The sequence below is a fragment of the Lineus longissimus genome, chromosome 10, assembly GCF_910592395.1.
Source record: "Lineus longissimus chromosome 10, tnLinLong1.2, whole genome shotgun sequence".
In the NCBI taxonomy this organism is placed as follows: Eukaryota; Metazoa; Nemertea; class Pilidiophora; order Heteronemertea; family Lineidae; genus Lineus; species Lineus longissimus.
Genome location: NC_088317.1, coordinates 3,490,353 through 3,506,752, shown reverse-complemented (window position 1 = coordinate 3,506,752; position 16,400 = coordinate 3,490,353). Strand labels below are relative to the sequence as shown.

General features: G+C 44.0%; 2 protein-coding genes across 3 annotated transcripts; both read left to right on the top strand.

Moving 5' to 3' along the window:
* Window positions 1-1,009: 1,009 nt before the first annotated feature.
* LOC135494830 (organic cation/carnitine transporter 2-like) lies at window positions 1,010-6,306 on the top strand. 2 transcript variants are annotated; one of them, XM_064783118.1, is made up of 10 exons: window positions 1,010-1,116; window positions 2,065-2,865; window positions 3,020-3,259; window positions 3,420-3,601; window positions 3,880-4,116; window positions 4,342-4,476; window positions 4,679-4,761; window positions 4,931-5,045; window positions 5,326-5,398; window positions 5,513-6,306. In XM_064783118.1, the coding sequence occupies exons 2-10, from the start codon at window positions 2,338-2,340 to the stop codon at window positions 5,735-5,737; spliced, it is 1,818 nt and encodes a 605-aa protein (XP_064639188.1). In that variant the 5' UTR covers window positions 1,010-1,116; window positions 2,065-2,337; the 3' UTR covers window positions 5,738-6,306. The 2 variants fall into 2 exon arrangements, with proteins under 2 accessions (XP_064639188.1, XP_064639187.1); XM_064783117.1 differs by having other exon boundaries at window positions 1,079-1,393.
* Window positions 6,307-6,818: 512 nt separating this feature from the next.
* On the top strand, window positions 6,819-16,366 carry LOC135494988 (sucrase-isomaltase, intestinal-like). Its single transcript, XM_064783370.1, has 21 exons — window positions 6,819-7,133; window positions 7,541-7,751; window positions 8,077-8,234; window positions 8,564-8,732; window positions 9,204-9,312; window positions 9,572-9,690; window positions 9,944-10,069; window positions 10,719-10,850; window positions 11,120-11,251; window positions 11,445-11,573; window positions 11,906-11,990; window positions 12,329-12,458; window positions 12,718-12,854; window positions 12,967-13,001; window positions 13,288-13,404; window positions 13,823-13,971; window positions 14,154-14,295; window positions 14,578-14,702; window positions 15,114-15,252; window positions 15,467-15,625; window positions 16,036-16,366. Exons 1-21 carry the CDS (start codon window positions 6,907-6,909, stop codon window positions 16,102-16,104), a joined length of 2,799 nt encoding a protein of 932 aa, XP_064639440.1. The 5' UTR covers window positions 6,819-6,906; the 3' UTR covers window positions 16,105-16,366.
* Window positions 16,367-16,400: the final 34 nt, after the last annotated feature.

The window sequence follows — 16,400 nt, the reverse complement described above, 5'->3', positions numbered from 1 at the left end:
GCTCTCGGTTTATTTGTTCGATAACATCTGATGCCACGATCAGATGGCAGATTAGTGACGAATCACAACGTCTATATGGCCACGATCCATATGGAAGAAACTCCACCGCCCGTATTGGCGCATACTCAGCGTCATTTCCTGGGTCAACAGGTCTTGGTCCTCGTGTCTAGTTAAACACAAAAAGTGGCCTCGAGAAAGTTTATCTCAGTACGTTCCGAGTTCAAGTTTATCTCAGCTGCAGAAAGATCTACCACTTCATACTGGTGCAAACAACTTGGGCTAACAGAGGAGGTAACGTGATGAAATCACATCACGTGATTTCATTCAATATACACAGTATAGTCGACGGTCCTGACATGTATTAGAGTTGTACCGATGTAGCAGTATCCGGCCCTCCCCCCTCCGCCGCAATAGGCCTACGAGCCTTTAAGGGCTGACTATATGTGCATTTTAGCTAGAACTTGAATTCCTAAAGCAATTAGAACTCTTTTAGAAGAGTTCTTCCTGCTTTAGGATTTCAATTTCTAGAGAAATGGTGGCGCTATGGTACCTAGTCTATGACGTCATCACAACACACCACGCGTTTGTGAGTGTCTTCCGTACTGGGAATGGTATATGCTAGATTTATGATGTTTTCCAGTATTCATGAACTCATTATCGTCGCATCATCATCGTGCACGCGAGTCCATTCAGCTGCGGAGTAATACAACATCGCCAACAGGTGAAAAGAAAAAATACCTCATTATATGCATCAAACAGCACTTTAATTGACCAGATATATATATGACACTATCCTTTATGAGGTTCATTTTCCGCCCGGTGCCTTCCGCTTTGAATGGTACAGCTGTTTAACTAGTCCTTTTCATATTGTCATGGGGATGGTTCTATGGTTCTGAGGAAACGCTACTCAATGGTGCGTAATATTGCATTATTCAGTACCCTGTCCGCACGTTCCTACGGGATGATATTGGCCTATGATTTTTATGATGAAACTGGTTATTCAGATTCGCAGCTGAGTTTGATGTTCGGGATGGTAATCCCAAACATTGTCGTTCATATGACGTCAGGCGCTTAGTACCTGAGGGCCTCCTGTGATTTCCCCGATTTTCCCGTGCGGTATGTATTTTGGATGACCTTACATAATCTGCTACATGATGCAGGTTGGTATTACAATTTGACATCAAGGACTGCCGTTTAGGGTGGCAAGACTTTTCGCCAGTAAAGAACTTGGCAGGCAAACAGACACAAGCTCAGACCGACACGACAACGTTATTAAATCATTACTTCCTGGGAGCTGTACATGTGGCTGGCGCAAGTAACAGGCGCTTGTTACATTGGACGTTCGACGTAAAAATCGGCGAATTGGATTTCTTGGTACTAACTTCAAAACAAGGTAAGTGTTTCCGTGAAAAAAAAAACTCGAATTTTTAGTTCCAGCCTGACCCGAAATATATTTGTATAGTTGCCTATTTAAATTATATCAGAAAGTTGACAATTCCTAAAAAAACGCTGCCACAAGTCAAACAGTTGAACCGACTTACAAGATCCGTGAACAAATATTCTGACATGCCGCTCTGATAACGGTTTCGGTGATTTCCCATTTGGTGATATTTCGCTAAAACGGGCAGTAATTGGCCAGAATAGTTTGCAGGGCGGCATTGGCAGTAGTATAGCTGACGTTGCTTGCTCGGGGGTCGGGAACACTCTCGAAAACCTCAGGCGGGTTGAAGAAGGCAAACGGCGAAACTATGAGAACGGGACTCAAAATTTGATACAGTATTATAAGGTACAGTATTTAAACCAGTCTCTCTTAAAAATAAGGGGTTTTAAACCCAACAAACATGTACATAGTCATGGAAATGAAAAACCTTTAAGTTTTTCCTAAGCTCAAAAATCGTTCATGTCTTTTCATTTCTCTGAAAATCCTCTGGGGGTGCGGCATACACCGTGTTGGTTGAAAGCCTTTAAGCATTTTCAAAAGCCCAAACCCCTTATAAGATTGGCCTTTTCCTTCCCCATCAATCATCTTCGACAAAAAATCATACCAGTACTTCTCCTTTTCAGGTCTAACTGGTGCTTTCAACGACTCTTTTGACAGAAAATGGCTGTGGCCTTTCTCGGTTGGTGCTTTATGTTCGTTCTTCTCATCTTGCCGTGGTTGTGACCCTGCCGCATCTAAACAGCCGAATTGGAAGTCTGTGTCTAAAGCAAAATCTCAAGAGGATTCTCTCAAATTACTAGCGAGACGCGCGATAATAGTTTGTAAAAATCAGAGCAAAGTCTGACATCATTTGTTACTTGGAGCACTTTGTTTCTTAAACATTTCGGGATTAAAACATGGCTCGGACCGTGGACACAATTATTGAGGAGGTGGGTCCTTTTGGTCGCTTCCAGTTCTTTGTGTTAGCAATATGTATGTTAGTGTCGATATTAAACGGAGCGACCCTCTATCTCATGACATACATCGGTGTGCAGCCCCGTTACCATTGCGAACAGAGAGCAACGAACGGTTTCTTCAACAGCAGCCGCGGCCTGGAGAATATCTCCGACGCGGGGGTTCAGAAATGGATGCTACGGAGTTCGGCCGTGCGCGGCATCAGGGGCGCCCCGTACAGCAACACGACGGGGGCGCCGTTCCATGTTTTAAAAGCGTCGAATGGAACGCTTCGCACTGCTGGTGGAGAGTCGTTTCAGCTTCCTAAGGCAGAGAATTGGTCAGTACAAAGCGAGGAGGGGGTTTTCTTTCCGGGATACGATGCGGAGGATTGGGAGGTCGTGGTTGAGATGGGAGAGTTTTGTGATGCAGACGGTACGGCATGTGATGGTCGAAGAGATAATGAAAATGTGTCGTCAATTGTCACGGAGGTGAGTCATATGTTATGTGAGAAGTGAAATTACCAAAAAATACGTAAAATCGAGAAATAGTTTCACTGGCGTCAATTTAAAAAAATGAGTACACGGTCAGCGTGGTCATCCACGGTTTCGTTTGTGACTTACTTATATTCTATCTCAATTCTAGTGGGACCTCGTCTGCGACTATAACTGGATCCCGGACACCCTCATCTCCATCCAGCTGGTAGGCTACTGGCTGGGCGCCCCAGTGATCGGGCAGCTCTGCGACCGCTTCGGGAGAAAGAAAATGATGTATCTGACCCTCTTCTTCCTTGTCTGCTTCACATTGGGTCAGGGGCTCGCCGTCAACTATGTCATGTTTGGGGCGTTTCTGTTTCTGAATGGCATTGCTCATGGAACCGGCAAGGTAGGTCGACATATTTTTGCGACTAATTCGCGAAATTTTTGAAAAAAATAAAAATTTCACTTTCCTTGGCAGATTACAAAATTTCTTTTGGTTTTTTAAATCAAAAAATTTTCGCGATGTTTATTTTTTCGAATCACTATTTCAATATTGTCGTCTTCAGGTCGTGATGATCCTCTATCCAATGGAATTTTGTGGTTTCAAGTACCGCGTGATTCCCTCCTGCCTGCCCTCCAATGCCATCGGCCTCCTCCTCATCTCCGTGCTGGCGTACTTCCTCCAAGATTGGCGATACGTTACCATAGCCATTGCTCTAATTGGAACACCAGTGTTCCTGACAATCTGGTAAGTTCTTCTTATTCTGCTTTCCGAATTTTTGAGATGAATTCTAGACAGTCAGCTCGTTTTCGGTAACGAAGTCGGTTGTCCTAGAGAGTTCCATCACAGAGCCCCAGAGCTAGTGGTCAGGGTGGAGTTCTTTGGGCACTTGAGTATTCTATTCTGTTTCAGGGCACATCGCCTTTCAATGGGAAGGGAACTACCATGTTATGCGTTATGAAACTACGTTATAAAGACGAGTCCGGAAAAAAACATTATCAACATTTTAAAGTGACTGTTTTCAGCATTTTCCCTGAGAGCATCCGGTACCTCATGGTCTGCAAGCGATACGACGAGGCCCGGAAGATATTCTCCATGATGGCGCGTTGGAACGGAAGGAAGGAGCCAAATCTGGATGATCTTGAGACAATATACGCCACAGGAAGTGACGAAGCCAAGGAAACTGGAAATAAGATGACGTATTGGGACCTGTTTCGAAATAGAAAATACGCCAAGCTAACAGCCAAAGTGGCTTTTATATGGTCAGTTTCTCGACTCGGATATGTTTTACTCCGAGGCCTGTTCTTTACGACGGACGGCGTGAGAAACAAAATCTTCCTCCACATCAGTGGCTCACGCTACGTATCATGTACAAGGCCTTTGTCACTTTGTCACCGCATTGCTAACGTACAAAGGCATAATTTTATCTAGCCTTTTTTATACCTCCAACACCATCTCTAACATCTACCTCTTTCGTTGCCCCCCAGGTTATGTTTCGGTATTTCATACACCGGGCAGAGCTTCGCCGTGAAGGAATTCCCCGGGAATCGGTATGCGAATCTGGCTATTCTTGGCTGCACGGAGGCTGTTGCAGTTGTTTCTTCTGGGTGTGCTTCTAATATGTAAGTATCTTTTAGATGAAGTTGTACTTTAGGTTCCTCCGTGTACATTTTGTTTGCCTTTGGTCCTCTGGCAATGCTGGTGTATCCTTTTCTGCGGCATGTTGCTGCAGCTGCGTTAACGTCATGTATACATTTTGGAACAAGTGCACTGCAATTTGCTTTTTTGGCGCATTTATGCTAGCATTTCATTTTCATTTTGCAGAATTGGTCGGAAAGGTGCCGTGTTTTCCTATTATGCACTATCCATCACCTCTAACATCGTCTTAGCCGTATTAAACCAACTCAGTAAGTACAAATGTATATCATGAACAATTCAAGCACCAAAAGAGATATATTATGTTGCCTTCGTAAAGAAAGTGGTAGAATGACTGCTCATTTGGTTTCTCAAGCGAACAGCAAGTTTTATAACTAACCTGGACCTTGTGTAAGCCATCTTACTCTTCCTCTATTCCAGGCATTACGAACTCGCATGCTATCGTGGCGCTCTCCATGATCTCATGGTTTGGCATCAGTGGGGGCTGTGCTGCTGTCTTCACCTTTACCGCGGAAACCTACCCGACAGTCATACGGTAAGTTAAGTCAGTCAGTGTCATAGTTTGGTTTCATGACACCATGACTGACAGTATAAGCCGTGTGGATACTAGCACCCCTCAAAACAAGGAAGGCAGTACGTGGGGCCGTTTACACGACACGATAAAGTGAGATCACATCCACATTAAATCCAAATAATAAAAGCACGGTTTACACGACACGAAAAAGTGACATCACATCCATCCATTGCATTCAGATCATAAAAATACGACTAAATGACCTCTTCCCTATACTACAACACCAACTTTATTATTTCAGAGCACTTGGGTACAGTTTCTGCAACAGCTTCGGAAGATTCGGAAGCATTCTCGGCCCGCAGTTGGTCTACCTGGTAAGTATCGTTCGACATGTAATCCGGTATTTGCCAGCTAATGAATAGATCAGTTATTCTTGTTCGTCCAAAACTTACTTTGAATCTCGTCTAAAAAGTACGTTCTCATTCCAGTATCATCGTCACCCATTTATATCCTACCTGACCTACGGAGGCGTGTTGCTGCTAAGTATGGCAGCCACATGCACCATCCCAGAGACTAACGGCCAAGAGCTGCAAGACATCATGACAGAAGAGAAACCCAAACCTGGCACGTGCAAGTGTTACGGAAGCGTGGAGAGTGGGTTCAAGGACACTGCGAAACTGATGGAGAATGATGGCAACGATGGGAACTACTAGAAAGTGTAACGTGCAACCACAGCTCTATGATATGTACATGACAGATGTGTACATCAGTGCATGGAAGCTAATGGTTTGTGTTGCATGTGTGACATTTTAGGACTTACCCTGTGTGCGATCTTACGAACCGATTCGTGCATTTGATACTATGATATGCAGTGCCTGTGATTATACTTCTGGCAAATACTATGAATAATTATTCGATACAATGATCAAATTATTGGCCAGGAATACGTTGATTGCTTGTTAGGAGAACGTAGGCGTGGTAACAGAAAGGTTTATTAGTATTTTTTGAGATGAGTTTCACAGTGTTTTAAACAATGAATGAGCCCTAGATACGTTCAGGGGCTCAGGACCCCAGAGCTCGGTTGTCAGAAAGCATGTTTTAATAGCACATACTGACATGTCGGTTCATGTACATCAATGCACGTGTAAAAACACGTCAGCATGTTATGAGCTCACATGCCTTCTTACAACCGAGCCATGTCGAGTGTGTATCATGTTAGCTATTCAGATAATTAAATAGATCTGTCGGGGATTCGAATTTATTAAATCATCTAGATCAATGACAAGAGAATAATTTAGATGTGCCTATGTAGCTAATTTGTGATATATCAATTAAATTACTAAGTTTTCAATAGGTGTTTGTCTCAACTATTTGGTATGACATATTGTCCATTCGAGGGATCATAATGAGACAGCCAGGATCTACATGCAGCGAGGTATCTATTTCCATTTTAAAAGGGCTTAAAGTGAACATTTGTCATCGAATCAAAACCCAGTGACACCAAGGACCGCTGTGATCAAAACGAGCCTTAACACATTTTTTCCTCTTTACAATCATTGATAACCTATGGCCAACGCCTTTCAGAATTTTATGCTATCAACGGAAATGTTTACGTTTGATAGTTCTATGATCGGCCGCGTGGTGTATCGACGAAACTTCAGCGTTTCTTATCTCTGGCGCTAGAGTTTCGTCGTTCTTTTGCCTTATCTCATCAAAATAATGATAACACTGTCTGAATGTATAACATAACGATATTCATATACACAACAAAACAAACAATTTTTTGAGAGCAGTACTTGTACTAGACGGGAATAGTAAGATTTCGAAGTCTTTCAGCTACATTTTATACATTGTCTCACGGTAACCGGGAGTCACTATCGCCATGGAGACAGCGTGCGAACAGCGGAAAGGCTGTCAACGAGGGTTCCTCTGTTTTGCTGTTGTAATCCTGTGCATTGCCGGTGGTACAGGCATAGCGTTATTCTTCATTCTTGGGGGAGGCGCGGGTTCGACGACCCCGGCGGCACCATCAGTATCAGCGAGAACAGCACCACTAGTCGATTGTTCGATGGGTCAGGAGTTGGACGAGGAAACGTGTGCAAAAAGAAGGTAAGCGTCCGCGATGGATGACCGTATTGGTTTACCTCCCGGTTTACCTTCTCGTCTACCTCTACAACTCAATAGCAATGCAACGCAATCTTTAATTCAGTGATTATGAGTAGCGCCCCTCAAAATGAAAACGTGTTTTTCTGGGATTGGGTCGTTTTCTTCTTTTGAGATGTTAGCCTGTTCTTTTTGTCGGTAAACGATTATGATATATTTATCCATCGTGCTGTCAAGACTCATCCAACTTTGCCACCAACGCCTCTTGTCCTGATGTGCCAGGCATTTTCAGTAAAGAACCGTAAGTTAGACCATCCACGCAGCTTCTTTTTGCCGTAACAAAGTGGGCACTATCAGTAGGCCTACTGGGATGAGGTAGCTCTTAGCTTACGTTAAAATCTGTCTCACTACAGCTGTGTATGGCGTGAAACCCCGTCACCAGGTGAACCAAACTGTGTCTTCTCTGATACCGACGGCTACAATCTGGACGGTGACATCGAAGAGACAAATCTGGGCTACAGGATAAAGCTGCATCGGATAAATGGACCAAGAGTGCACGGAGACTTTTTTCAACATCTCATCGTTGATGTGGAGGTTCAGACGGAAACGAGAGTTCGTGTTAAGGTATGTGACCTTGACCAAGGTGACTGCGCCGGCGCATAGTACTTCGTCCGAAAAGTCCGAAAGAGGGACAAAATACCATGAAAATGAAACCATTCTACTGTACTAATAACATGTAAAATTGATAGCGGTTCTGAAAGGTACAATATTTGAAGAAAAAATTCAATTTGCTGAGTAATAAAATCTGTTTGTCGACAGCAACCAGCTGTCTCCTTCACCAAGGTCAACAACTCTCCCAACTCATCTTATCTCATCAAATCAGCATGGCCACTATAGGCAAACATCTCTCCCGAGCCAATCACAGCGTGCATTTTGCCACTTTTTTCAGTTCAGCGTATTCAACCAATCAAGATACGAGGTTCCAGACGAGGCTCTCCACATTCCGACCAATGGGATCAAGGCAAACCATACACTGTATAGCGTAGAGTTTCAGAAACTTCCCTTCTTTGGCATAAAGATTATTCGGAATGCGACGGGCGTGGTCATGTAAGCAACAACATCTATCCGTAATTTTTAGAAAGATGAAAATGATGTTTTTGCTAGTGATTAACGTGCTATTGAATCCTGTTGCCGATAGCTGACATCTACATTCCAAGGATCAAAACGTTTTTCGTTGAAGGAAATGTATTACGGTGTTCATTGCGTTTTATTAGCGACACCTTAGCCATACAACACCGGATGAAGTCCCGAGTTATCCGTCTTTTTGCTCACAACTCTATCAGTTAAACCTGGCCCGGTTAAAGGAAGAACGAAAATCTCTTACGACTGATCGTGACATCAATTTTGGCCCTCTTCGCGTAATTTCATATTTACAGTTTCGATACCACTTTCCCGGGGTTCCTCTTCTGTGACCAGTTTATCCAGATCACCACCAAGCTACCATCGGAGTACCTGTACGGTCTTGGCGAGCACAACCACCGGGTGTTTAAACACAACATGAACTGGAAGACGTGGTCTATATTCACGAGAGACGTTGCTCCAGTGGTAGGTACAAGAAAAACACACTTTAAACTTTGCTTCTAAAGATTGCCAACAACATAGCATTTCTCGAAACACACTCAATTATCAGCAACATTTAAAAAGTAGACAAACCTAGACCTCGCTAAGACCAACTTTACCCAAGGATATTGCATAATTTGAAACTGTGATATTAAGCCAAGGCCCGGGAAGACAAGGATTGGAATTTGCCTGCCAGTTGCTTTCGCAGGCCATTGGAATCTATATAGGCAAAGAGAGATCGTCATCCAGGCTACATCGGCATACGCATTCCATTCTGGGGGCAAGAGAACTTTCAAAGAAATGAAAAACCCTTTCCTTGAAAGACCTCTAGTCTAAGAGTACATATTTGTCTTGGCTGAAAGCTACAAAACTTAGATTAAGAGTGAGGTACATGTAGTTAAAAAAACGCTACATTGCAAATTACGGAGCACAATCGTCAAAGGCTTTGTCTTTCAGGACGAATGGAATCTCTACGGCGCGCATCCCTTCTACATGAGCCTTGAGAAAACGAACACATCCGCGCCAGCAGCGCATGGAGTGTTTCTCAAGAACAGTAACGCCATGGGTAAGTTTACATTGCAGCTATGCTTTGTGTAAATTGGACTTCCTTCTCATGCTGACATCGATGTTTTTTGGCAAGGAATGATAGCTCTGTGGGGCGCATTGACGAGAACAAGGGATGGAAATCGACGCTCCGACTCGACTCCGCCAGCTAGTGGCTGAACTGAGTGATCCGAGCAGGTCGGTTATTTCTTATTGTCTCAGTTGATGGCGATACCGCAAACTTTTTCCCAATAAAGGTCACAAAATACGTATTCTTCCAGACATTACGCTTCAACCGAATCCTTTCCCAGCCCTAACATACCGTGTCATAGGTGGTCTCCTTGATTTCTATATATTCCTTGGACCGAGCCCAGAGAACGTCGTGCAGCAACTGACTGAGGTAAATACACCATAAACGAATATCCAACTAGAGAGCCTACATTTGTCTAGAAAAATGCTGGCCGGTTTCAGCCGTCTAGGAATTCAGTCTCTGACGGAGTAAACTGAACGACTGATGAATTACAAAAAAGCCTCCTTCATATACCTCGGTAGTCACTCTCAATTTTGAATCGTCTCACCTCAAGTTCAAAACTTAGCTAGGTATGAAAATTGTTCTACAGTTAAGCCTCTTCTTTCTTTTGCTCTCCTTCCAGGCAGTTGGCCGGCCCATGATGCCGCCCTACTGGTCCTTGGGCTTTCAGCTCAGTCGGTGGAACTACGATAACATCACACACGTCGAAGAGGTGGTCGAACGAAACCGACGAGCAGGGATACCACAGGTTGTAATACAAACATGTAGCAAAATATGATTTGGTTTTGTCGTCATGAAATTTGAATGAATCAGCCCCCATCTCTGATGCAATATGCGTCTTCTTTATATAATCATTGGAAAGTAAAACCAAAACCTGTTTTTAGAATAATAATGATGCGTCTTATATAGCGCAGTATCCAGGTCGTTTGCCCGCTCAAAGCGCTTTACATTATTACCCCGGTCTCTCCTGAAACCTTTCAGTAGAACTCAGAAAGGCTGCCGTCAATTCAGCGCACTAGCTGATCATTCCAACCGGTACCCATTCATACACCTGGGTGGAGAGAAGCAACTGCAGGGTTAAGTGTCTTGCCCAGGGACACTGAAACCAGTATTGTGGTTCTAACCGGAGTCGAACCCACGACCTTTCGGTTATGAGTCCGGCGCTCTAACCATTACTCCACTGATTCCCCTGGAATGAACAAACCTGCTTCCCAAACAGTAGAACTAGCGTCGTTTCAGCCCGGCTCCTATGTCTTTCCTAGGTTGGTAGATCCATTGGCATGTAGAACTGTTGCTGGAAATGAGGACTACACCATTCGTACCTAACAGCTAATTTTCAACTATGGACTTGGCGTGCTAGAAATTAACGCGAACCTTTCTCTCCCATCTGCATTCAGGACGTTCAGTATGGCGACATAGATTACATGGAGTCCAAGTTTGACTTTACCATAGATCTTGACAAGTACGCAACACTACCATCCCTAGTCAAAGACTTACACGATCATGGTCAACGATATATCATCATTCTGGTAATCAAGTTTTTGATAACGTCTGATCCCTTAACTACCCAAACTTCCGCACCCCGAAACGCCAATGGGAACGCCTATCACATTGTTCGGCATCGATAATAGGTGTCTTCTAGGGTGTTTTGGGGGCTTTGCGAAAATTTCCCTTCGTCTAACAGGATCTTCCAAAGCGAATCCACATGAGACGATTTGCAAGATGCGTGTCAGTATTTTCTACTATGGAAGGGACGAAGTTTCAAGTTTCAAAACGTGCTGTGTATCTTTCGTTTCAGGATCCTGCCATTAGTAATAATCGTACCTTGCATGTCCAGGAATTGAATGACAGCTACCTATGCTATGAAGATGGCTTGAAAAGCGGTATCTACGTCAAGAACGAGTCGGGGGACGGCTTCATCGAAGGCGAGGTAAGCATGCATGTGGCACTGAAACATTGGGTCGATTTCAGAAACACGCGTTGATCTGTAAAACCTGTTTTGTCAGAAGTGTTCTCAGCAATAAAATCTAGAACGCCGGTTGGATCTAATTCCACCCCGACCCTTTAAGATGTGATTTGTGGCCTCTGGAATTGTTGTGTTTCTTGTTTTCCACCTGTTTCAGGTTTGGCCTGGAAGTACATACTTCCCCGACTTCACCCACCCCGACACGGAGGCGTGGTGGCTCAAATGGTGTGAGGACTTCTATCGCAACAACAGTGGGCGAGCAATAGAGTATGATGCGCTGTGGATTGTGAGTATTTTACACAATTAACGATCACCTCGACGCAAGATGGCATGAAATCCGAATTACCTTCATACCTTCTCTCATCAGCTAACATTGGCTAAAGAGTCAAGTTGAGCCATTGTTAGTACCATTAGCTTGTCATCTGTTATACAAAAGACGAAGCGACATTCCCTTCCACATGCTTGACGTTTCATGACATTATCTTTTCATGTGACTAAAAGATATTTGCCAACACAATCGGAAGGTTGTCTTTGCCCCCGTCTTAGTTGAGGACAGGACAGCTGTAGATCTAGTAGCTATCTGCAATTCCTTTGTCAGGCTTTTTGTTTCTTGTTCAGGATATGAATGAACCCGCCAATTTTGTTCAGGGATCAACCAAGGGCTGTGCCAAAAATAAACTGAACTATCCACCGTACGTTCCAAGTAAGTTTCAACTGCAAAATCTTATTCTAGTTGATGACGTATTACTGGAATTTACTTGAAATGAGCTCACTGTATGGGGGCGAAGGAGGTAGAAATTTTGGGGCCAACGAAGGAAGATGAAGATGCACCTACTGATGGGCCAGGTCACGCGAAGCACAGTGAGAGTTCTACCTGGGGTGCTAGAGGGGAAAAGACTAAGGCTCCTGCCAGAGGCATTACTCGCCTGGTTTTAGAGGCAAGGCAAGGAACCCATTCTGTAGCATCACTGCCAACAGCACGGGACGTCCTTCGCGTCCATTTTGCTGCCAAAGCCATCTCCAATTCTATTTCATTTTCAGAGATTCTCGGGGCGGGTCCAGAAGGCCGAATGTACGATAAGACACTGTGCATGGACTCTCAGCAGCACTGGGGACTCCATTACGATGTCCATAGTCTGTATGGGCACAGTCAGGCTATTCAGACATTTAGGTAAGGAGTGCTAATAGCTTGCCCTCATAAGGCTCTCAAAGCTGAAGCTGGCTCTGAAACTGCTGGGCCGATTTGCAAAAGTCAGGTTTCGTTTTTTCTTTGAGCAAGATTCTCCATTCACCACGCTTTTGGGGGGAGGGGAGGGGGTATTATTGAGTGGTAAAAATAGCAGCTAACCCCTTTGTTTCCGATTTGTCTACGTCCTCTTCAAATACGAATTCCTTGCGATAATTATCATAAAAAACTGTTTTCTTTCCAGTGTTCTACGTACCATGTTCCCAACGAAGAGACCCCTTGTTCTGACTAGGTCCTCCTTTACCGGAACCCACAGGTATGCCGGTCATTGGTTAGGCGACAACCAGAGTCAGTGGCCACAGATGGCTTGGTCAATCGTAGGTATGTGATGGTTTTGCTTCTTCCTTGAATTGGCAGGTTTCGAAACCCTCACAACGACATGTGTTCCATACTTAATGCCAAATGGCTAAGGTGAAATTTTGGTCTTTTGCAGGAATGCTGGAATTCAGTTTATTCGGGTTTTCATATGTAAGTACTTGTATTGATTCAACCTACACTCGTGAGCTTGCTTTTTTCGACTGGTATCGTATCCAGGGTAAGGGTCGACTGTTGCCCATGCGGCTGGGAATGCCGCGCCAGAAACGAATCGAAGTTACAAAGCGTCCCTTCTCATTGGTCAAGATCTGTCTCAGGCCGCTGGAAAGATGTTCTCTACACAATCAAGGATTGCAGTGTTGATTATAACCGAGCATTTCATCAGTCATTTAGGTTAACGAAGTCATTTCTGTAACACAGCACGTTTTATTTTGCGCAGATTGGTGCCGACATCTGTGGATTTTGGTTTGACACGAGCGAAGAGATGTGTCAACGTTGGATGCAGCTTGGAGCATTTTATCCATTCGCTCGAAACCATAATGCAATTGGATTCAGAGTAAGAAACATTTATCATTTACCATAGCTGCTGAGGAGCAATGGAAACACTGGAATACCTTCTTTATGACAGGGGGTAACCTGTACGCACTAAAAATAACTTGGGGCTAAAGTTGGTCAGTTGACGTGTTTAAGGTTGGTCAACTGCTGACGAAAAAACTCCATTGTCAGCTGACGAGATTTGCAGCCAACTTGCCAACGCGAGTAGTCCGTTGAAGGACTTGATAAGTCAGAAATTGTCGAGGCCAGATACAACTTAAGCTTGGCCAACCTGCTTGGTAAACTCCATTTCGCCACAATCAACTGACCGAGATATGACAATCCGTATGGAACCGCATCCAGAACGAAATGTAGAGCCGCAGTTGTGATAGGGATCTTATAAAAGCCAAGTCTTGCTGACATCCTTCTCGTTATTTTAGGATCAAGATCCAGCCGCATTTGGTGACGCCATGATAAAATCATCGCGTGACATTCTTCTGACGCGATACAAACTTCTACCATATCTCTACACACTGTTTCATTTGTCACACACAGACGGAAGCACGGTGGCAAGACCAGTATTGCACGAGTAAGTGTCCAAAATATTCTTGCTTCCACTTCGCAAATGTTGGTAGGAGTGTCCACTGCGCTATGCACATACCACCAGAAACCGACGGTATACCAACTGGTCAGCTAGGCGTGTGATCACATCGATCTAAACCCGATACTAAACCCGTCATCATGTTCATGTAACTTTACGATGCGTTTCAGATTTCTTGACGATGAAAACACGTGGAACATCGACCATCAGTTCCTATGGGGCCCAGCCCTTCTGATCTCGCCATGTTTGGAGGAAGGCTCTACCACAGTTCAAGCCTATATTCCTGCAGGAGTGTGGTATGACTATTTTACGGTACGTTTGAATATGAAGCGTCATGACCACTAAAATTTTGATTTCATATGATAAACGTCAAACAAATGGTTGAACTATTGCATTTGTGTGTCGTTGGTCTGTTTTCCTTATCTTACTGCACTAAAAATATAAACAGCATCCTAGTCAGCCACGTATCCTAGCCAAACGAATCGAGCGGCATACCGAATCAATCAATGTTTCATAAGTCCAGACTAAAGTTATATCTTGCTGATACCGAAGTCAGAAGCGTTGATTTCCAAAGCAAGTTTTGGTTGTTTTTAGGGCGGAAGGCTGCTCTCCGGTGGTGAATGGAAGACCTTTGATACTCCACTGGACACGATCAACCTCCATGTTCGAGGCGGATACATCATTCCTTGGCAGAAACCAGCAAATACTACAGTTTATAGGTATGCTGCTTTAAATTATATTTATTATTGAACGCCCTTCTTAAACTATCTGACATCGAAGTCCATCTTTTTTACATCTGACAGGGCGCAAGGGCAAAACACAAGTGCACGAATCCGTTTTCCATGCATGCATCAAAACGCGTGTTTGTTCCAGTAGTGCAAAGCATCAACAACAAAGATCTTGCCGCATGCGTTGACAAAACGGAATATCAAACGTTTGGATATAAAGATACGTACGGATAGACCGATCTGGCTTTGGTAAAGTCGACCACGTATTGACCGCGTGCTCCCGATACCTACATGTACATGCAGATGCCGTGCATTATGTTAAACGTCTTTCCCCAGTCAACTCCATCTGGAGGCGGTGGCGATAGTTTCGTTTGCCTCGTTAACCTCTATAATTTGTCACAGTCGGAAGAATCCAATGGGTCTCCTAGTGGCCCTAGATGAGCACCAGAAAGCCGGTGGCGAGCTGTTCTGGGATGATGGGGAATCCAACGATACCTTCCCAAATGGTCAACACTTGAAACTACGATGCATGGCAACGGAGGTAAGTACGATACAGTATGTCCCAGAAAAGATGATCTTTGTACAGTCATAGGTTTGGTTTTAGCTCCGCCTCTATGGGTGTCAAACTGAGAGCCTACGCATTGAACGACACATGACAGCAACATCTTATAATATGATTCAAACACTTTACCCCAATTCATTTATCCGTGGTTTTTTACGAGTTGTAACGTGATTGCTTCAATGATTGCTTTCAGGCTGGCCAGCTAAATCTGGTGGTGGAGAGCAACACCTACTCTACAGATCTAGTGTACGATACCATTGAGTTGTGGGGACTCAGGAAGGTACCCACCTCAATTCAAGTAGATGGGAAGGAGCTGTCGATGGGAGATATCGATGTTGACCATTCAAGAATGGTAAGAACAATCGGGGAAAGCTTTTTAAACTTTTGTTGTAAGAATATAACAGCTATAGGAACGAACAGCAGGCGACGAGATCTCTAGAGTGACATGAAGATCACAGGAACTCTTGGCATGAACTGGAGAGGATCGCGGTGGAGAAACTTTCTTGGTGGCCTATAATGCTCTCAGAGTAGCGAAGAGCTGAGGAACTGATAGCTGATGACATTCATCAGATATATGGCTTTCTAATGAATTGTCTACTACATGTACACGTAGTTACTTCCCTTTAATAGCTACTAATACCCGATGGGACTCATACGTAGCCACATTATTTCACGTTTCCGAACAAGAGTCACACATTAGTATCATTGTTTGCTTCGCATCGTTTTCAACATCTACTAGCTTGCATATCTCTCCCGTTTCAGGCGCTGACGCTCTCAAACCTGAACCTAGATATAAAATCAAACCACGACATCCGATGGAACACGTTTTAAATCTGAATGCAAGACTGGCGCGTGAATTCTTCACTTTCCTCATGCAGCCATTTTTGTTAGGTATTGACCAATAAGAATACACCTGTCATGCTTTCGTGGCCATGGCCATGACGATTTCAGCGCTCCTGATTGGTCAATAAAGGTCGCCAGAGAGAGGAAATGCCAAATCAATGCCGCGAGTGGTGGATGATACTACCAAGCGAGAACATTTCCAAAGTGTTTCCAAGTTTTTACGTTTTTCAATACTTATTGGGGCTTTATATTACGGGTTACAGGGTTTCGATGGTATCTTCGTC